This window comes from Lepisosteus oculatus, chromosome 1 (assembly GCF_040954835.1).
Source record: "Lepisosteus oculatus isolate fLepOcu1 chromosome 1, fLepOcu1.hap2, whole genome shotgun sequence".
Taxonomy (NCBI): Eukaryota; Metazoa; Chordata; class Actinopteri; order Semionotiformes; family Lepisosteidae; genus Lepisosteus; species Lepisosteus oculatus.
Genome location: NC_090696.1, coordinates 75488931 through 75510062, shown reverse-complemented (window position 1 = coordinate 75510062; position 21132 = coordinate 75488931). Strand labels below are relative to the sequence as shown.

Here is a 21132-nt window from a genome sequence, read left to right as displayed (position 1 = left end):
GGTCAAAGAAAAATCGTAGTTTATTTTCGAAGCTGTTCTTTAAAAACAAAATCTGTACGCCAGCTCGTTTACGAAAATGACCCAGCTTCATCTTCAAGGCACTGCTTAATTTGGTCATGTTTTGTGTGTGTATTCAGAAATGTCTTACAGAACTGTACCACCACAGAGCTAAGGCAGGTTCTAATTCAACAGCACGAGTATTGTAGTTGCCCAGGGCACAAGATAATATCTTCTTAAGCTTTTTTTTTCTTCACAGGAAACCCCAAGGGTGCAATGCTTACCCATGAAAATATTGTGTCCAATTGTTCTGCATTTACTAAAGTAACTGAGGTAAACCTACTTTCAAGGGCTTTGGCATTATTGAATTTCATATGCACATCAGCTACATTTATACTACACTGATCATCCCCATCCAAAACTTTCAAGGACTGATTTCATTTGTCCACATAATCCTTTTTGTAATCTTCTTAGACATTGAACATCCAGTTAGAACCTAATCTCTTTGTTTCCACAGAAAGTGCTGTAGCTTCTTATGGAAACTTTAGGAGAGGAAGTGCTGTGGGGACATTTAGAACTGTTACACATGCCTCTGCACAGCAACTTCCTGTTTATAATCCTGAACTTTCAACTGACTTTTTTCCCTAGAGAAGCCAGTTTGTACAACCAGCACTGTTATGTTAAACTGTAATGAAAAGAAACCGGATCACTAGCATGTTGAAGGGTATGCAGCTAGTAACAAACAGAGCATTCAGTTCAGCCAAAATTATTGCTCCCTTAAAGTCTTGACTTCAAAGTGAGCCATTTGTTTCAAGGCCAGTTTTAACAGTATTGTTTGGTCATCAAGAAAGCTCCACTCTATTATTTATATATGTAATTGTTAGTGAAAAAATGACACAACTGTGTGCATCTCATCTGCAGATGTTCATATTTTAGGACACGGAGCAAATGTTTGAAATGATAAATGTAGGTGCTTGTCTTTGCTATAAACTATAAAGCCCCCCTCAAGAGAGAGTATTACTAGAAACATCTTGATTTATGTTTATTTATCTTTTTCCATTTTCCGTTGATCAGTAGAATCAATGGCTAAACGTTGGAACATGTAGATATGTATTTGGAGAGCACCGACCCTAACACCTGCTTCCGAAGTGAAGTCATTACAGCCGGTTTTTAAAATAAATCTAAAAATCGAGCTGCACAGGACAAGCAAGACCCCCCACACGAACGAGTCCAGTGTGAGATTTCAGTTCTGTTCTGTACTGGTGTCGCGTAGAGAAGACACTCCAGCAGTTTATATCGGTGTGGTCTTACTGGGGTTGATCTCTCCTCTCCTTTATTTCCGGGACTTTTCTCACCTTGTACTTCCTCTCTTTTTCCGTCAACTTTCCTTTTTTTTCCCTGTCCTTCTCGCTGTCCCTGTCTTCCTCGGCCGTCTCCAGAGCACCTTCTTCCCCTGTCCTGACGATGTCCTTATCTCCTTCCTGCCTCTGGCGCACATGTTTGAGAGGGTGGTGGAGGTAAGAGCCCTGTTGCTCACCATCCCCCTCCCCTGTCTGTCTGCTGTTTTGTTTCTTTCAGATGATTTGTCGCTTAAACACCACCGACATTCATGTTTCCTACTTGCCTCTTGCCCACATGTTTGAGAGGGTGGTGCAGGTATGTGTTTAAAACGAGTCACCTGTAAAGCCATGTCCGTTTTGCCTGTCTTGTTATATCTGGGGAAAGTATTAAATCCTTGACGTAAGTGAAATGTCTCCGAGGTTTGAAAAAACAGACTTCTGCAATCAGAAGTAGCACTGGCATGTTCTCATTTACTGTGTGCAGGTATGTTGTTTGAAGTATAACCAGTCACACCTCTGCAAAAGGAAATACAAAGCACCTGTGAGAATGTCTGGTTCGTTGTCTTTTCCACCTGTAAATATTCATCATAAATTGATGTCATAGCAAGAGATGCTTTGTCAGAACTAGGCATGTTCAGCATGACGAAGGTGTTGGAGATTGTGCTCATGGAGTAAGGATATTTGTGAACTCAGAACTGAGTGCAGACACTAACCAAGTCTACAGAAGCAGATAAATTAAAGGTGTCAATCAGCATTGAAGATTGAAAGCTGGCACACTCACTGGCCCAGTGGTCCCTCAGGATCAGTTACCGAAGTCCCTAATCTTTAGAAAAAAACGAGAATGTGCTTAGCGGTTGGGGGATCCAACATCAGGTGGGGCACCAGTGTTGTACCTTGCTCGAGAAGGTACCAAATGCAGAAGATGACCCGTTGTTTCTACACGACTGATTTCTTCAGTCCAGTAGAAATGCCCTTCTTCTGTCCGTGTCAAATGTGCTTATGTATCTAGATACGTTAAGGACTGTTAATGTTACTGTTGCAGTTAATCCTACAACATGTTGCCCGTGTAGAAGCTATCTGCACGATTTAGAATCGGCACCTACAGTACCAGCTACATTCACCGTTTCTGAATATGCCACAAAGTAACTGCTTTAAATTTGACTGTACCGATTCTTCATTTCATCCAACCTTACCTGCTGCTTGTTACCTGGAACCTTGTTAACATTATGCAGCACCTTTTTAAAGGTCACGACGCCAGTCTCGCCATTAAGCTTGTGAGACTTAACAGGTGTGAAAAGTGCCTAACTCGTAACAAAACAGAACCACTAGAAACTAGAATTACTGCTCAGTTCCTGGACAAGAAATCGACAGCGCGGCAGCACGGACAGTAATGTCCCCTCTGCTTCCAGGCTGTGATCTTGTGTCATGGAGCCCGGATAGGATTCTTCCAGGGTGACATCAGGCTCCTCATGGACGACCTCAAGACCTTGCGCCCCACTTTGTTCCCTGTAGTACCTCGTCTGCTCAACCGGATGTTTGACAGGGTGAGTGATGTCCTCTTCGCTGACCGACGTTTTCAGCCTCAGCTCTTATGTTCTGTTCCGCTAATCTGCTGCATCCCTGAGCAGAATGCTGTTGATAACCTTCGGTTGGCCTTAGCATACCAAGAATCCACTTGGCAAGGAGGATCAGAAAGTGAACCCTCAGTATTGTGCTGTTGCTCCATTTCTTCCCACTTTTAATCGGTGATCTTGGCTCCCGTGTTCAGATTTTCGGCCAGGCCAATACTCCTGTGAAGCGATGGCTACTGGAGTTTGCCTCCAAGAGGAAGGAAGCGGAGCTCAGGAGTGGCATTGTGAGGAATGACAGCATGTGGGACAAGCTCATTTTCAGCAAAGTGCAGGTGGGGCCCGTGGTGGGGGTGCAACTGCTTGTGCTGCAAACGGGAGTCATGAACAGGAAAGGTTACCAGGGGGCAATATTCAGGCACTGAGGAAGTCATCCCAGAGGACTTCTTCAGACTTGACCGTGAAGCGTGAAGCAGAGGGATCCGGGTGGGAGCTTCAGGGAAGTTTCCCAGCCATTTCCTCAAAGCTTCTGGCTAGCTTCGTGAAGCAGCTCCACGGCTCATTAAGCCACAATCGGCCAAACAAGCTTGTTTGTAACCTTTCTTGTGTTCTTACAGCAACACAGATTTCTGTTGTTCCCTCTCACACCAATTTAACGCCTACATTTTACAGCAAATTGGTCAAACTTAGTTCACAGAGAGAGTAGCAGAGAAACATGTGGATGACAACAAATGACTGTATTTTGTTTTTTTTAATGGAGAACTGATTTGGTTTTATGACCGCAACCTACTTTCTCTCGCTGACGTTTTCACTTTGGAAGCAGTATCAATTAGTACAGTATATTAGTATCAATTAGTAATTGGTATAATTAGCAAATTCTTTACTTTACGTCCTAAAAACACACTCTTTGAAGGCCTTCACGCCGAGGATTGAAAGGGTGTGCTGCCGGTAATGTCATCAACGTTGGAGACACTAGTTCAGAATATCTGAGGATGCAGCTCTGTCCAGTACTAGAAGATACGGAAGTGATTTAAGTGGTGGAAGTGGTGACTGTGTAAGAGTGGTGCTGAGCTCCACCTTTCCCTGTGCCCCATGCAGGCCAGTCTGGGTGGCAGGGTGCGTCTGATGATCACGGGGGCCGCGCCAGTCTCTCCTGTGGTCCTGTCCTTCCTGAGGACTGCCCTGGGCTGCCAGGTGAGTGCGGCACAGGCAGGTGCCCTTCTGACTGGATCCCCAGCCGTTGGGCTCGGGCTTGACCTGGCCTCTCCTGGCAAGAACATGGTTTTAAAGAGGCTGAGGGACCTTAGTTCTGTTTGAGGGTGGTGGGGCCTTATTTGAATGAACTTTGCATGGGCAAAATGTTGATCGGCCAATCGTACAGTATATTTGGCTCAGTCCAGTGCAAGTTGTGTCGGGTTTTTGATTACGTCGGGCAGTCTGTGGCGTGCGTGCATTTCAAGCCTTGCACTGTGTGGGCAAACTGTTTGATTAAATGGGCGTTTTGGGCAATTAAGCTCCTTATTTATCATGCACCCAGTATAAAACACGAATTTGCTCTGCTGTTGAATGAAACTTCTCCTGCAAGCAGGGCTATGATATGAGGCAGAAACTCCTGAGCATGTTCTGATCGCCACTTTTGTAAAGGAAGCCCAAATGTGTCACAAACCTTGGTGTTCTGTGGATCTTGTACATAGCACAGTTAAATCTTAATTGTAAACAAGGGTGTGTTATTAACCAAAAACTAGGGCAATGGCCGAGATTATTCCAGATATGCATCTCCTGCATCAGCAGAGTGAAGGGGTGCATAAAAACCAGCTTCTCAGCAGACCTTAGGGAAGCTCTGGGAAGCTCCGAACTGCCCAAGGGCCTCCCTGCAGAGGATGAGAGGAGAAAGGAGGCAGTGTAGCTGGTTAAAAAAAAGTAGTCCCAACTTTTGCACCTTTGGCAGTTTTAAAACGAATTCAGCATTTAAAAGCAGGTTTTATGTTCTGTCACTCTCTCTCTCTGTCTCCTGAGTTGCTCACCGTGTCCCGCCTGCCTGTTCTCTCTCTCCCTGGCAGTTCTACGAGGGCTATGGCCAGACGGAGTGCACAGCAGGCATCACTCTGTCCATGCCAGGGGACTGGACCGCAGGTAAAGGCCGCGTCGCGCCCGTCTCCCTCCACTGGCTTGAACTTCACCAAATACACAAGGGGCTCTCTGTGCCCGAGTTCCTCGATGAGTTGTTGAAGCACAAACCTGATACTAGGCTCCGCCTCGGGTTATAGTTTAATTTTGGTTACTCGTTTGAGAGGAATGCCTTTAAGGAAAAGGTTTCAGATTTGCATTTCACTAGCCTAGGATGTGTTCCCAAACTTGTGTTTCTAGTTTAGAGCCCTAGAACATGTTTGATAAATTATGTAAAAGTTTGTGATGACTTGTTTGTTGTTGTAATATGCAGAAGGATGGGGCATTTTTCAAGCCGTGTTACATAGGTTTAATTAATCAAAAACAATGGTAAGACAAGTGCAGCTGTGTACAGCTGTGTTTTCAGTATTATAATATTATTTTGACAGTAGCATCTTGGCAAGGAAACAACTGGGGTTCATAAAGAAAGGGTTTCAGGTTTCAGTAACCTATGTGAAAGCCTCATAGCCTTGACGATACTCAGATATTGAAAAATTATTTTGGGGAGTATTTACATACTGTAGATGGAAGTATTTTTCTGTGAAGTGAAAATATTTTGTGTTAATATGCCTAAACTCTCATGCATGGCACATTCAGATAAAGAAGTACATGCTGAGCTGCGGGTTTTCCTGTCAGTGCGCTCGAACAATTTTGTGAAGAGGTGAGAGGGTTATCTGTTCAGACCCTGTGAGGAGCAAAACGGCAGCTGTGAGGCTCAGCAGTCAGGATTCTGGACTTGTAACTGTTGTTGTACCCTTGAGCACTGAAATTCCCCAGCTGTAAAAATGTGAGTCACCATGGATTAATTAAAACAGCGGTAAGCATGTTGACAAAGTGCTCTGAAGGCCCCGAGCTCTGAGCGGAGAGCCCCGGCTTGTTCGTGTGTGATTGGTGAGGTCTCCCGTGTGGGAGCTGTGCGTGGTTCAGCCCAAGACCAGGTCTCCTGGTTTCCAGAGCTTGTCAGCACGCCGCTCGCTTTTCCGTTGAGCTTGTATTCCTTGTTCCCTAGGACACGTTGGAGCCCCGCTGCCCTGCAATGTCGTAAAGCTGGTGGATGTGCCAGAAATGAATTATTTTGCTGTCAACGGAGAGGGCGAGGTGAGCGCGAGGGTGCTGTATTTCTATGTCCGTGTCTGTTACATTGTAAGTTTCACAGAGAGCTTAAAATAGTCCGTGCGGTTTCCGAGCCCTTGAATTTCCCGATCATGCACTCAGCTCCGAGAAGAGTCATGGGGTCTTGTCGTATTCCCCCTCTGGATGAGTGTTTACCCACGCCGTGTGTCCATGTTACAAATCGCATGGTTTATGATTCCTGCCGCTTTTTGGTCACACTCAAGTTGTCGGCACCCCAGCAGCTCCAGCATAATGGTCTCCCCTTGTTGGCTCATGCCCAGAATCGCAGCCGTGCTACTATACACCCGCATTGGAGAGAAGTGACATAGCTGGGCGTGGTCTTCGTCTCGGGTCCAGTTTCCCTCTTGGCAGCTGACGATGTCCTCCTGTCTTCTCTTCCGTGTGAATGTTCGTCCTGTCGGTGCGTGCCGGCGCGCAGGTGTGTGCGAAGGGACCAAACGTGTTCAAGGGCTACCTGAAAGACCCGGAGAAAACTGCCGAGGCCTTGGACCAGGATGGCTGGGTCCACACGGGGGACATCGGCAAGTGGCTGCCGGTAGGTTGGCGGTGCGGTCAGGCCAGTTTTCCGCCGAGCGCCAGTCCCCGCGTCCCTGCCATCGGTTCCGCCCGACCCGGAGGGGCACGGCTGCTGCGCGGTCTGGGCCATCACCCGTCCCGTTCGCGGCAGGAGGGCGGTGGATTGCCCAGTCCGAAAAACATCCGCCCGCCCCGATTGAGCTCCGTCTCGGTAACCCTGGGGACAGGAGTCTGCCCCTCGTCGGACTGGCACTGTGGCGCGGCGCGAATGTGCTTGTTTTCGCTTTGCAGAATGGCACGCTGAAGATCATCGACAGGAAGAAGCACATCTTCAAGCTGGCTCAAGGCGAGTACATCGCGCCAGAAAAGGTGGAGAACATCTACAACCGCAGCGAGCCGGTGGCTCAGGTGTTCGTTCATGGAGACAGCCTGCAGGTGAGACCGCGAAGAAAGAACAGGCTTTTCTGTTGCAGACTTTTGAGCAACGTTCCCTCTAATTGTTAATGGCCTGTGTGCACAAAAATGTCAAGTTGTGCATATTTTACCCCCGTGGCAAAAACTTGTGCGCACTAAATTGAGTGGTACAAAATTGTAAACCTGAATTTTTTTTTGTTCATATACTGTAGTCATCCTCATATAAGCATAGAGATCCAAAAGACCAGGACAGCAACTCAACAAGGCCAGTCATAGAGACTGAGTGCCGAGCGAGCATGAGCAGGGAGGTATGAGACTACAGGACCATAGATATTGATGATGGAGTAGCAGTAATAATGCACACAGCCCAGTTGGGCCTCTCGCGCCCTGTCTCATGTGGCCAATTTAGCATTTTTCAATTGACAACCACGTTTGTTTTATTATCATCATTTTTGGGGGGGATTTTTTTTTTGGCACAGTTCAATTTCCTATGTGTGCTGATTGTCATAACTGCGCACAGTTTAGAGGGAACATTGCTCGTAAGCCCTGTGGTGTTTTGGTTTTAATACCTGTGCAAGAGTAGCAGAGAGTGGTCCAAACCGGAAATATATTGTGTGTAATCTCTCTCTCTCTCTGTCATGCAGCAGACAATTAGAAATTGTATAAAACGTTTTTCATCTGTTATTTTGAATTTCCAAAGGTTTCCCCTTTTCTGTATTTTATGCTTCTGTATTCAGTAGATGTGAAAGGGGGGATAATGTTATTGTGTGTTTCAACACAAGTACAATAAAGTGTAAAAAAAGAGTGAGTGTCACAAGAATAACCAGGCTGCTTGCACAACATTGAGGTTTGTAAGATTAGTACTGAATGTCTCCAGTGACTCCAGTGAGATACACCCCAAGAGAGGAATGACATGTGCTGTTTGCACCTGGTCTGCAGCATTATTGGATAAGGATTAGGAGTGTCCATCAGAACCAGTGATCTGTGGGTGATTGATTATTGAATGCCCGAGATGCAGACAGAGTTTGTACCATGTTTGTAAGGGATCTGTCTTGTGCAGGCGTGTCTGGTGGCGATTGTAGTGCCTGATCCCGACGTATTGCCAAGCTGGGCCAGAAAGAGAGGGGTCGAAGGGTCGTATGCGGATCTCTGCAAAAGCAAGGTAAGCCTGTGTTTGGCCCCTGGTCATTCTCAGCAGCCTTTCCTGCTGGAAGCATACAAACAGATTAAGGGAAGAAAACAGAAAGGGATAACACAGAAAGTAGAACCGAAATCACTCTTAAATGTTTGCTCATTGGCCATTCCTCATGACAGGAGGTGAAGGGTGCAATCCTGGAAGATATGGTGAAGCGTGGGAAAGAGGCGGGACTGAAGTCTTTTGAGCAGGTGAGTGTTGCTCGTTGGCATCAGAGCAGCGGGATTTGTCACAGCACACCCAAACAAAGGTCCTTCTTGCATGGCGACTGATGGGAACCGCAAAGCATAGCAGTTCATTGGTGTGGACCAAGCAGAGCCCAGCGGCCTGACAGTGTAGTATGCTGAGGAGAGCCCCAGTCCTCCTGTGCCCTCTGCCCTCTGGCGGCTGGCCTTTCTGCCACTTCTGTCCTTCTCATGACGTGACCGGCAGTGTCCTGCTGGCACAAAACAGAGACTTGGGTGGGTCTCACTGTTCCATCTTCTGGATCCCGGAGCTTCTTTTCAGTGGGCAGATGCGGAAGAGTGTTCTCTGGTATCCCAGCAGGATAGCAAGGGATCTCGTTGCTGGATTTTCAACACACTTCACACAAATGACATGGTCTTTTTTTTTTCTTTTTTTTTTTTTGCACGGAGCACATGCTAATATGATGGGATTGTAAAATTATTTATGCATTATTTTTTGTTTTGCTTTTGAATGTGTTTTGTCTTGTAAGGAAAAGGACCACAAAAACAGGGCAACTTTAGCATTGAGCTCTTGGTCTTATCTATTAAAAGACGAGACAGCAGTGTGTGAGTCTCCTGCATGTCACTCGTCTGACATCCAGAGACCGGGAGCCATGCAGTGTAACCGATAGACGGACCTGAAGCAGATCTTATTTTTAATCTGCCTAAGCATAGGATTTACCTGGGCCTTGGTGTAGATATCAATTTACCAAGTGAGGTTGGAAAACCTCCCCATTGCTTTGTTTGAACTCTGTTGATATCCAGCATGTGTCTGTCTTTAATGAAGTTGCATGTTGTGTTTCTGTTTTGAGTAGGTGAGAGACATAGCCCTGCACCCAGAGATGTTTTCTGTCCAGAATGGCTTGCTCACCCCAACCTTGAAAGCAAAGAGAATGGATCTGAGGAGCCATTTCAGGGAACAGATAGAAGAAATGTATGCCAGGATCAAAATGTAACCAGGAGGGAGCTCAAGGGAAAGACCCGGCAGGCAATTGGGAGCTGGGGGGGAAATGCCTTCATACTGATCTTCAAGCTGTCAGGAAAATTTAACAAGCAAACCAGGCCTGGGTGTTCCTGCAACATTAAGCCTGTCTGTGGAACTGGATGTGTACGACATAGGAATTAATGAACTACAGGACTGCAAAAAAAAGGAAAAGCTGCCTTATTGCTTTAACGTTAATACCGTTTACCATCTGCTTCTTTAATCAATGCCTTACTCCTTCAGTCATGTTGTAGAAGAGCCCTACTAGGTCTGTTCTGTTACACAGTCGTGCATCAGTGAGTTACCATGACGGATTCCCTTTTATTGCTGTTTTTAAAGACTATCTCGTTCTTAGACAAAACATGTCTCCTAGGCACTGTGTTCTGTGACGTAAGAATAATTTGTGAAGTCCCATCATTGCACGAAGGGATATGCTTCTGAGGAATGTGAAATACTGCTTAAAAACTTGTTAAATAATTTTACAGTCATGAATCTTCCAGTTTTTAATTTTAGTATGTGTATAATATATCTATTGACAATGTCATTTCTTTTATAAAGATTTAATGACATCCTGAAAGTAAATTATACTACAGTATATATATGTAGTAGGAAGAAATCAGTTGTTCCAGGTTCTAGTAAATGCATTCCCTGTTTTTTATACGAAATCCTCAGGACCTGACATCAGAGCAGTGAGAGGAAGGGCTCCAGTATATTAGAGTGTGGTTTGGCACCTTTAATGCAGTACACTGAGAGTTTAGATGTCTTTCAGTAGAGTTAGGTCAATTTTGTTAACCTGAGTACATTTGGTGCCACTCTTCTTTTGTCCTGTTCATGATGTGAACACATTTTATCAAAGACAAGTGGGACTTGTTAAAGGGGGGGGGGTTCAGTTTTCCTGTAAAGACAGTGGCTTGAGCCAAGTGCCATTTGTTGTAATTTGGCACGTGAAGGGTTCTGCCGAATCGTGCTGGCTGTGGGTGAGCCGATTCTTCCAGAGGCCTTCCTTGCCTCCAGAGCAGGAGTCTCCAAGCTTCATCTCCGAGGACAGCCATGCAGAAGGGGTTTCTAGCCCTCTTGAAAATCAGCAGCTGCTTGAGACCTGTGGCAAACAATTCAAGTGAATCGAAGTCTTCAGAGGACCAGTTTAAACTTTGATTCTTTTGGCTCTTAGCAAAAGACCCTTCTGGATTACAGCTGTTGAGTGACCAGGGCCTGCAGTTCACTAATGTTGTAGGCTGAAGTCTCTGGTCCTGGGCTGCAGTCTAGTGATGGAAAAGCTGGCTGTGGTCTTCAGGCTAGTCCTGGCAGCTGACTCTGGTCACTTAACACTGACACAACTCCTACCAGTATATTCAGGCAGCTGCCGTTCTGCTTTTTCCTGGTAAACGTTGAAGCAAACGGAAGCTTACAGATCTGGGAGATCTCCCAGACAGAATCTTCTTTCCCTGTTCCACAGTTATCCACACCTCGTGCTTCTTTCCTTCTGCAATGTGATTAAGACCCCACACCTAAAATATGTTTTCACTGACCTTGGATGTGGAATGCCCAGAGGCATGTAAACAAACTCGAACAAATGAATGGGGGAACCAGTAGTATCAGTTGTGTTCTTGCCTGCCAGATTTTATTTTTGCGTAAATATGTTTGTGGAGCATTTAAAATTGAGACGGTAGTCGTACTGCAATCCGCAAGGTACGCAGTTTAAAAATCTTTGAAGAAGTAGGCTGCTCAATTTATGTAAAGCAGAAAGCTACTTTCAATATTTAACTCTCCAAGAAGTAGTTCAATGAAATGAACTTCTTCAATGAAATGGCATTAATTACATTTTTCCAAATAGTCATACTAAAAGTATGACCATTAAGTAACCACAGTAGATATGAGAGTCAAACCAGTAAAACTGTGTGTGACACCAAGCCAGTTGTAGCTTTAACCCTAGTGATTTTTGTTTAACAAGACCCATTTGTCAATTTGTTTTTAAATTTTCTGGTTACAGAACAAATGCATTATAGGAAAATAATTGATTTATCTGATCTTTGCATATTACACATTTTAAATGTAGGAATTATATATATACAGTTTTAATGAAGCACAACACAGGTTGCACTAGCAGAAGCAGTGTAGTTTTGGGACAAAGCACTAATGTGTGGAATTATCCTACGTGCACAATTGATGTATACTTGTGGTGTTAATGAAAATGTAACACTAAACATTGTGACTGAAGCCAAACTCTAATTTATATCTTCTTTCACGTGAAATGCCTGCTTTAATGTCCTGGCTTTGTACATGTTTTGTAAAGATAACAGATACATATATTTCCAAAAAACAAAAGCCAGCAATACCAAATAAACATTATTTTGTGTGCATTTCTGTGTCAGTGATCCTTCTACCGGTTCAATCAGGCTCATGCTGTATTGAACTTTTTTTGAACATTGAAAGAACAAAAAATGAAACTTCTCTCCCTCCCAGTTTTCACATTGCTATACATTTCCTGAGCGTTTCGACAACAAAGAACTGATGCATTCAAATCTGATGAAATGCGGACGGTTTCAAATTGTAATTACCAAGTGCAAAACCAAACCAATCAAAATAGTCTTAAAAGGTGAGTTAATAGCTTAATATGAGTCTTGATACAATTTGGAAATGATGTGACAACACTGTTTGTCTCTTTAATTCCGAGTACAGTAATACCATATAGTGTTCAGATTTTATTAAAATGTGTTGCGAAGCTCCAGAAGATATGGGTGGAGAGGTGTGTTTTTTTTTCATTCTTACAAAAAAGGATTGGGGGGCCAGAATATTGGAAACTACAACAGCGTCATTTCGGTTTACATCTGCATTGATGGAATCATATTATAAATTGACACAGTGCTGATATTTTAGGGATACGTGCTGATGTTTTAGATGTAAAGATGGGAGATCCGTGTGATTTTATAGGCTCTCAAAAGGGTCCTGTAAAAATTGTAATTGCTTTAATATAACAATGAAAGTGCTATTCAATGATGCATTGAAAATCCAGAGAGACCAATCCGCCCCCATGAGTTTTTTAAGCCAGAGCAGCGATGCTCCGCTCCGGTAGGTGGCGCTATGAATTTCTGGGAACCCTGTGGCGGAAAAATGGCGTCTAATTTCAAAATGGAACAGTCCATGTCCGGTGGGGGAATGGGGACGCTTGTAAACGAGCAGTTTTTTATTCGTCAACCGGACATTTACACTCCAGCACGCTTCTGCCGTGTTATTCTCGTCTAGTAATTACAGTTTATATTTTACACACGCCATGACCTTCACTTGCCTAACTCGCATTTTCTCTCATGGTACCCCAGCCCTCCCCCCCCCCCCCCCCCCCCCCGTTTTGAGCGGCGGGAAGTGAGGTTTCCCAGGCGATTCAGAAGTTTTCGCGGGAGAAAGATGAAAACATGAGCAGCTGAGTTGCCGTTTCCAGTTAACCTCAGCGTTAAAGGCGAGGTTGGATAAGACCAAGCCTGTACGTGTATAAACCGATATAAATGTCAGGCGGCCTTTCGTAGTCAAGCAATTTCGGTGATCGGAAGAGTTGAGTCGTTTCCGATTTGTGTAAAAAAAAAAATACAGATCAGTAAGGTCGATTTGTGTTGTATTGAAGCGAAACTAACGTCTCCACGACGATGTGATAAAACTGACTATTTATTCAGTAGACTTATTGCCGACGCTTGTTGGACCTCTCCAGCGCTGTGCTCTTTATGCTGTAGAAACGGTGGAGTAAAATGAGGTGAGATGATCGCCTACTGTGGGTTTTGGTGGGATGAGTTGTTTAGTTCACAGTGCGTCTGTCCGATGATGGTGACAGGACGGGTTTCCTTCTTGTGTCTGTGCCAGTGCGAGAAAGAGACGAGCTGGGAAGACGGTGAAAAACGCCCAGGATGGTTCTCCAGTAAGTTTTCTCTCGTCTGATACGTCGTTCCCGATTTGTTTTTTTGTTTTTTGTTTTTAACTCCATCGCCCAAGTGCTAGGCAGCGAGGAGGGACATGGAAAAATGAAGACCGATTTATTGAATGAAATGGTCAAATCGCCTCATGAGCTCTCTCGCGATGTGTTTTATAATAGTAATGATAAACTTCATTTTATAGAGCGCCTCTAACGGTGGATTCTCAAAGCGCTTTACAGGATGACAACAACAATAAATAAAAAAAGAATACACAAGATAAAACACGATTACAATATATAGAGGAGACCGTGGATGGTGGTACTTAGTATAGTAGGAGCAGAGGGGTGAAGAATGGAACCAGTTCAGTAAAGGCTCTTCTAAAGAAGAAGGTTCTGAGTCTGGATTTGAAGGAGTTTAGAGAAGGTGACTCTCTGATATCCTTGGGCAGAGAGTTCCAGAGCTTGGGGGCATAACAGGAGAAATTTGTTTTCCACAGATGTGCATAGGAAGTCTCTAGTCGGAAATGTGGGAGTCTTAGTACTGTTTCCAATCATTGTTTTTCGTGTGAATCTCTCCATCAGCGTCACCTACTATATGCTGTGTTAACAACCAGTCTACTAGGGCCGTATCCTTTGCCAGTACAGTTCTGCATAAAATGATTGGTGATCCTCAGTACTGTACTTCTGAAAATTAATTCATATTGCCAATGTCAGTAAATGCCGTAGTAACTTTTCTTCTGCAGCAGTTTTCTGTTCTTCAGCAATAACGGTATCTCTTATAATCTCATTAATCCGCGAATTCCCCGGCTCTGACCGAAGTACTCTTAAACCGTTGAGTGAGTGAATGTGTTTAACAAAGGCGCTTTATGACACCTTCAGACAGTCCTTTCTGGTGAATATTTGTATATCGTGTCTTCAGGTGAGCGACGATCCTGTTGATCTGCTTCCCACCCAGAAGTTTACATCTCCGAATATCTCCAACCTGTCGTTAATCCCCAGAACCAGCTTCTTCGATGAGGAAGAGAGCGTCCCTTCTGGTCTGTCTGTGTTTTGTACTACAGTAATGACACCCTGGTCATGTCACTGTCCGAAGTGTTGAATTCTGGGGTGGGGGAGGGGTTATAAATAATTCCGGACTGCAGTACCTGTGTGGAGTTTGTCTGCTCCCCTGTCATCCATGTAGGTTTCCTCCAGGTGTTAGGATTTTCTTCCACCTTCCCAGGGACAGGCAGGCTAAATGAATTGGAGTCTCTAAACTGTCCTGTCCGGGGTGTGCGTCTGTCTTGTATCCTGTGACGGACTGGTGTCCTGTCCAGGGTGTGCTTCTGTCTTGTGTCCTGTGACGGACTGGTGTCCTGTCCAGGGTGTGCTTCTGTCTTGTGTCCTGTGACGGACTGGTGTCCTGTCCAGGGTGTGCTTCTGTCTTGTGTCCTGTGACGGACTGGTGTCCTGTCCAGGGTGTGCTTCTGTCTTGTGTCCTGTGACGGACTGGTGTCCTGTCCGGGGTGTGCTTCTGTCTTGTGTCCTGTGACGGACTGGTGTCCTGTCCGGGGTGTGCGTCTGTCTTGTGTCCTGTGACGGACTGGTGTCCTGTCCGGGGTGTGCGTCTGTCTTGTGTCCTGTGACGGACTGGTGTCCTGTCCGGGGTGTGCTTCTGTCTTGTGTCCTGTGACGGACTGGTGTCCTGTCCGGGGTGTGCTTCTGTCTTGTGTCCTGTGACGGACTGGTGTCCTGTCCGGGGTGTGCTTCTGTCTTGTGTCCTGTGACGGACTGGTGTCCTGTCCGGGGTGTGCGTCTGTCTTGTGTCCTGTGACGGACTGGTGTCCTGTCCGGGGTGTGCTTCTGTCTTGTGTCCTGTGACGGACTGGTGTCCTGTCCGGGGTGTGCTTCTGTCTTGTGTCCTGTGACGGACTGGTGTCCTGTCCGGGGTGTGCTTCTGTCTTGTGTCCTGTGACGGACTGGTGTCCTATCCAGGGTGTGCGTCTGTCTTGTGTCCTGTGACGGACTGGTGTCCTATCCAGGGTGTGCGTCTGTCTTGTGTCCTGTGACGGACTGGTGTCCTGTCCAGGGTGTGCGTCTGTCTTGTGTCCTGTGACGGACTGGTGTCCTGTCCAGGGTGTGCTTCTGTCGGACTGGTGCACCTCCAAAGAAATAAGCCTCCATAATGGAAGGAATGGAAGAAAATGTGTGTGATGTTTAGTTCTGGAATAACATGTCTGGTTACTTTCTTTAAAATGAAATACTTATTTAAGTGTAAAATATTTTCACAATGCCGCCCTTAACACCTCCTCCCAGGCCAGGTGTGGGCTCTCCTGGTCTGGGAGGGCCGGTGTGTGTGCACACAGCTGCTGGGAGAAGCCCTTCTGGTCCCATTAAGCCAGCAGTGAGCAGCAGCTCCGGGCCCCCGGGGCCTCGGGCCCCTCAGTCGGCTCGTCAGCAGCGCGGTCAGCCTCCGGGTGACTGGGGACGTGTCTCGTGCAGGCGCTCCCCTCCACAGCACCGCGCTCGAGGAGGAGCTGAGGAAGGGGGGGAGAGGCCACAAGGGCCTGGCGAAGACTAAGGCGCCTGTGAAGAGACTCGCGGGGTCTCTGAAGAAGCGCGGGGCGGGCGCCAGGACAGGACCGCGCCCCGCCGCCAGCACCGGGGCCGGGCCTCCGAAGAGCCGGACGTCCAGCCAGCGGTGAGTCCGCTGCTAACGTGTGGTGCCCATTCAAGAACTAACAGCAGGGTCCTGGTGGAAAGCGATAGACTGTTGTCATTAGAAAAGGATGGCTAGGCAGGGCTGGGAGAGCCTTGGGCATCTTTATCTGGGTGTCAGATAATACGGAGTTGGTTATTACATCCTTATAAAAGAGCTCTGCTTTTTCGCGAGATGTTTGTGCATGCTCTGGGCACAGGGAGGACAGATGGATAGTTTCCCCCTGTAATCTGCACATTCCACTTCTGCAAGCTGGGGCCTGAACCTGGTCTTCTGCATTTTGAGGACCATTTCACATCCTGACAACATGCTTTTCAGAGAGTTTGAGTGCCCCTTACTTAGCTGAATTTTCCTGGATGTGCACTAGATTGTTCTCAAATCACCAACTTCAGGTTGTGTCTCCAGTTTAATTCTAAAATCAGTGCAGTGTGTCAGAAGTGATGGAGCTAACAATGGTGTGAATATGTTCTCACATTTATTCAGGATGGTGTTCAATTTTATGTGTCACAAAATCAGAACAGGCACACATGTATTGCAAGGTTTTTTCAATTACAGTATTCCTGTGAAATACACTACATTATAAATAGGTCCAAACATGAGTCACTATGGATAAAAGCATCAGCCAGATTAATAGTAATGTGCATGCAGTGAGTGGCACTTTAAGGTAGATCCAGACCCATGAAGCCTGGAGGTGTGCTCAGAGAGGAACAGGTGAGCAGTGCAGTGATGTGATCGCAGACAGGGTCCAGCACGCTGAGCAAGCCTGCGACCCGTCGGCGTCTGCTGACTGGCATTTCGGCAGATACTGGAGCATTCGAGTTGGGGACTGGCAAAACTGACTTGCAAAGCCGTGCTCTCTGTGGCGTTCATTCTGTCTTTCCTAGGTCACATCCACCAGCAGCAAAGCAGATCCCGGAGGAGGAAGACTCCAGCGGCGAGGAAGGTGGCTCAGCAGAGCAGAAGGGCAGATCGCCTCCTGTCGAGAGTGAAGCTTCAGAGAGCTGGGTATTGCTTTTACTCTCACCCTTCTGGTGATTAGTAACGTGTTTCTCGACAGAAACCAGAGCATCGGCCACAACCACGCGGCTGGGTAGCTTGTTCCAGAGGCCGTTCTTTCAGACTTCCTGTTCTTGCGCTCTATTTTTTTTTCTTAGTGGTTTTCTGTACTGGTGCATTCGGATGAAGACCAGGGACTGGTGTACACTAGTGTTGGTGTGCGACCTGCCCTGTGCCGGTGCTGGGGTGGGGGTGGTAATTGTGTGCGTGGCTGCCCCCCCAGGCCCCCAGGGCTGATGGCTCGGAAGCACGAGTGCTGCGCAGCAGGCGGTCGTCGGCGACGCCAGGGGGCAGGGGGCAGGAGCAGGCGCGAGCCAAACCAGGGCTGCGGCAGAGGAGACCACCTGGGGCTGCCGAGGAGCCCTCTGCCCCGCAGAGCCCGGAGGTACCCCGCAGAGACTCTCCCCCTTGCAGCGCAGGTGCACTCTTGCTTTCGCTGGGCCCAGCGTGCTTTGCTGCCGCATTCGGTCCCACCTGCGTGACAGTATGACGTGCTTTGATTTCCACGAAGAGCTCGTATAACTGTTGTGAAGTTACTGCTGTTCCCGTCCTTCGGTTTATGTTTGTGCGTTCTGAAGTCCTCTGGGTTAGTGGCTTTGAGGATTTTAAATACTTTGCAGCAGGTGCCCTCTCGATCAGAGAAGACGAAGCCTTGAAAGATCGAGCTTTTTCCGTGTAGGACTTTCATTTATGCCCTCGTTGCTCTTCTCTGGTCTGATTCCTCTGTATCTCACACGGTGACCACATTTGCCTTATGCCTGCCTGAAATAGGAGTTTTGTGCCTTTTCACTCTTGTATCAATGTGGAACGTTGCCCGATTAATTGTAATTGACCACGCACACAATAATGGCAAGTTAATTCACCATATTCGCACTTTTCCAAAACCTGATCCTTCCCTGGGCGTGAATTAAAAAACGATTTTTCTTCTCTGGTCTGATTCCTCTGTATCTCACACGGTGACCACATTTGTCCACCATATTTTACATGAGAGCATGCTAGTCCTTTCAACAAGTATAACACAACGTCCCTTGGTTTACATTCTTCTCCAAAGGGGCAGCTGGTGTATAAAGAGAGCTGCCAGGTAGGCTCTGTACTCCAGTGGTGTAAGAGGTGGGTCCCCCCCCAGACAGGGATCGCTCGTTCCAATCGGAACCGGACCTCCAGTTGTGTGAGCTGTCCCGGGCTGGGCAGTTCGAGTGTGGGTGTGGTATCCTCCTCTTGCTGCACAACAGGGCCCCCTGTGGCCTGTCTGGAAAGCAGGGCTCTGGTGCTCAAACTGATGTGGGAGCCGAGAGTCTGCAGAGGAAGGCCTGACAGGATGAGGGCTGTAGCAGTCCGTTTCTTTGGTTCTGAAAACTCCTAGTACATACATATATGCCCCTTCCCCCGGCTTATATAATAAATAAATGACTAAATATTCTTTTTAATCTACTGTAACTTATATCTATTCCTGTCTCTCTTGTGGTGCCCCTACAGAAATTCGGTGCCTTCTGCTTTTAACAAACCTGTGATTCCCAGGTCTCGGCAAGAACTAAATCCAGCGTCGCTGCCGAGTCCAGAAGTCGCACTGGAGGGATTTCAGAGGCCAGCCGGTCCAGAGCAACCAGTCGAACCCTGGACCAGTCTGGCCCTTCGCAGGCTTCCGTGAGCGAGGAGGAGGGGGCTGTGGGCGGCCAGTCTCCTGCAGCGAGGAAGGGCACGGGCCGGGGGCGGCAGAGAAGGCGCCTGTCCCCGTCTTCAGAGGACGACACAAATGATGAAGACTCCGACTGCGTACGCAGATCCCTTACCGTAACACGCCCGAGCCGGTTCAGTGCTGTTTGCAGGTTTTGATGCACACCACTGGTGTTGTACACCTTCTCGGCCAAGGACATGTCCCTCCGGACACCCTGCGCCTGCTGGTTTCCTTTGCACTCGAGCTCCGTTACATCCCTTAAGCCTTAATTGGGGAAAAATACTGTGAGTGAAAGGCTTTTAAAGGCTTTCACCTACTCTAAAAGGGGAGATTTATATTTACATGTATTTTTTACAGGTATTAAGTCATTACAAGAAAGTCTGCCAAGAACCGGGAACAGTGACTCCTGACTCGAATGGTCTTTTTGGTTCACATGCGTAGCCGAGACCTCCGCAGGAGTGGGGAGGGCTCGATGTGCAGGCAGTGGGAGCCCCAGCGCTGAGCAGGTCGTGCCTGGCTGGGGAGTCGTATACCAGGCGTTCCCCTGTGTGTCACACGCAGTGGTAATTGGCAGGTTGCTAAACCTCCGCAGCGTGCAGCCTGGGCGCTGACTTCGCTTTGAGTGTAAAATGGAAGAGGGTGGGCATCGCAGTCCGCACATTCAGGTGCTGCTTGAGTAGATTGAGTAGCGTTTCTGCGCCGGAGCCTCGGCCCTGTAGCTGGTGTAGCTGTAGCTGCCCTGTAACTTTGTCTGCCTTCGCGCAGGAGAACAAACCAAGTGGCAGCAGAAGATCGTGGCCGTCTGACGGTGCGCAGAAACGGAAGTCCTCCTCCTCCTCAGGTAACGAGGCCGGACTGTAGCGGGCTGTTAAAGCGAGTGAATGTGCTGGGGGGGCTTCAGGTCCACGGAGAGCCGGAGAAAGAGGGAGGCTGCACTAGTTCAGTGGAAGTGCATTTATAACCGAGAACAGGAGACACTTCTTTACACAAAGGTTTGTGGGAGTATGTAGCCCCCCGCCCAGCCATGTTGTTGAAGCCAGTAACTCGTTGAGAACAGCAGGGTGGGCATCCCTGGATCGGTGCGCTACTAGCTACCAAGTCCGTTCAGGGGGTTTTCAGGAAGGGTGGGAGAATCGCGATGCATGCAGTTGAAATAGAAATGAACCCCCTGAAGCTTTCCTGGTAGCGAAATGGCTGCACCAGCGCTGAACTGGGGAGTTGTCTAGGTGCCGGGGAGTCGGGGGAGTGCCTCTTGGACGTGCTGGTGCTGCGTTCGCGCGAGATGATGGGGCCCCAGGATAGAGTGGGACTAATTCAGCTGCTGTTTTTTAGGCAGCGACGGGCCCCCCCAATCCAAAAAACCCCCGAAGGACCTGACCGAACTGGACGTGGTGCTGGCTGCGTTTCAGGATTTTGTGTCAGAGTACAAGTGAGTGTATTTGTTTTCAGCTGCTTCCATCTGTGGCTGTAACAGGGGTACCTTGAGCCTGCCTGTGACGTGTCACGTCTCCTGCTCTGCTCTGACATATTGCCGGACAGCCGCTGGGTTTGCTTGCATCCTCTGCTGTGGTATCAGTGGTGATTGCAATTGCATGAGATGTCATAATGCTTCAGGTCCCAGTCCGTAAAATAATTGATCTGGAGCCCCTGCTCATAAACCTGCTGTTTGTCGCGTAAGCCATAGGCCTGATCTGCTCTTGTTCTGCTTCAGGGAGACTGGGGGAAGGGATGTGGCCAAACGAGCAATAGAAACCCTTTCTACGAAGTTTGTGGATCAACTTACCGACACGGTGAGTCCTCATAGAGCAGATGAAATTCAGTAACTAGTCTGAGATTTCCAAGTGTTGTGTGTTTTATGTAGTTGCTTGCTTGTATCCTGTGCCCTGGTATCAGCTGTGAGTGCAATTGCATGAGATGTCTTCACTGAAGTCTTAATGCTTCAGGTCCTGGTCCGTAAAATAATTAATCTGGAGCCCATGCACATCCAGGTGGGGCTGCACGGTGGTGGAGGGGATCCCCGTTACCTGTAAAGCACTTTGAGTGGATTTGTTTTCAGCTGCTTCCACTTTTCAGAAAAGTGCTATATAAGTGTAAGCAATTAATTAGAGTTTGGACAAAACCTATGTTAAACAATGTGAACAGCAACTGTTTAATCACAGCCCAATTAAATAACACCTTATACCGTACTCCTGTAATCGGCACCTCTCACCTCTCAGAGTGCAGAAGCTCGTAGAGATACTAGAACTGTCCAGTCATGTGTACATTACAG

At 47.3% G+C, this 21132-nt stretch overlaps 2 protein-coding genes across 11 annotated transcripts in view; both read left to right on the top strand.

The window, feature by feature from the left end:
- acsl1a (acyl-CoA synthetase long chain family member 1a) overlaps positions 1 to 11896 on the top strand; it is a 37922-nt gene extending 26026 nt beyond the window's left edge. For 7 of the 8 annotated variants that reach the window (XM_069193099.1, XM_069193101.1, XM_069193089.1 and 4 more), the window contains exons 10-21: positions 257 to 330; positions 1576 to 1653; positions 2747 to 2881; positions 3106 to 3240; positions 4004 to 4099; positions 4966 to 5038; positions 6081 to 6169; positions 6624 to 6740; positions 7013 to 7156; positions 8196 to 8297; positions 8450 to 8521; positions 9370 to 11896. In XM_069193099.1, coding sequence (XP_069049200.1) covers positions 257 to 330; positions 1576 to 1653; positions 2747 to 2881; positions 3106 to 3240; positions 4004 to 4099; positions 4966 to 5038; positions 6081 to 6169; positions 6624 to 6740; positions 7013 to 7156; positions 8196 to 8297; positions 8450 to 8521; positions 9370 to 9510 — 1256 coding nt within the window. In that variant the 3' untranslated portion in view covers positions 9511 to 11896. Of the gene's footprint in view, positions 1 to 256; positions 331 to 1436; positions 1515 to 1575; positions 1654 to 2746; positions 2882 to 3105; positions 3241 to 4003; positions 4100 to 4965; positions 5039 to 6080; positions 6170 to 6623; positions 6741 to 7012; positions 7157 to 8195; positions 8298 to 8449; positions 8522 to 9369 lie in introns of all 8 variants that reach the window. The other variant, XM_069193109.1, reaches the window with a different exon arrangement.
- Positions 11897 to 12910: 1014 nt separating this feature from the next.
- The window catches only part of cenpu (centromere protein U), a 10869-nt gene continuing 2647 nt past the window's right edge, over positions 12911 to 21132 (top strand). Inside the window, exons 1-11 of one of the 3 annotated variants that reach the window (XM_069193154.1) lie at positions 12915 to 13014; positions 13202 to 13278; positions 13386 to 13440; positions 14354 to 14471; positions 15916 to 16114; positions 17017 to 17137; positions 17412 to 17573; positions 18707 to 18961; positions 19629 to 19704; positions 20196 to 20292; positions 20575 to 20653. In XM_069193154.1, the coding sequence (XP_069049255.1) occupies positions 13274 to 13278; positions 13386 to 13440; positions 14354 to 14471; positions 15916 to 16114; positions 17017 to 17137; positions 17412 to 17573; positions 18707 to 18961; positions 19629 to 19704; positions 20196 to 20292; positions 20575 to 20653 (1167 nt within the window). In that variant the 5' untranslated portion in view covers positions 12915 to 13014; positions 13202 to 13273. Of the gene's footprint in view, positions 13279 to 13385; positions 13441 to 14353; positions 14472 to 15915; positions 16115 to 17016; positions 17138 to 17411; positions 17574 to 18706; positions 18962 to 19628; positions 19705 to 20195; positions 20293 to 20574; positions 20654 to 21132 lie in introns of all 3 variants that reach the window. The other 2 variants (XM_069193159.1, XM_015345664.2) reach the window with 2 other exon arrangements.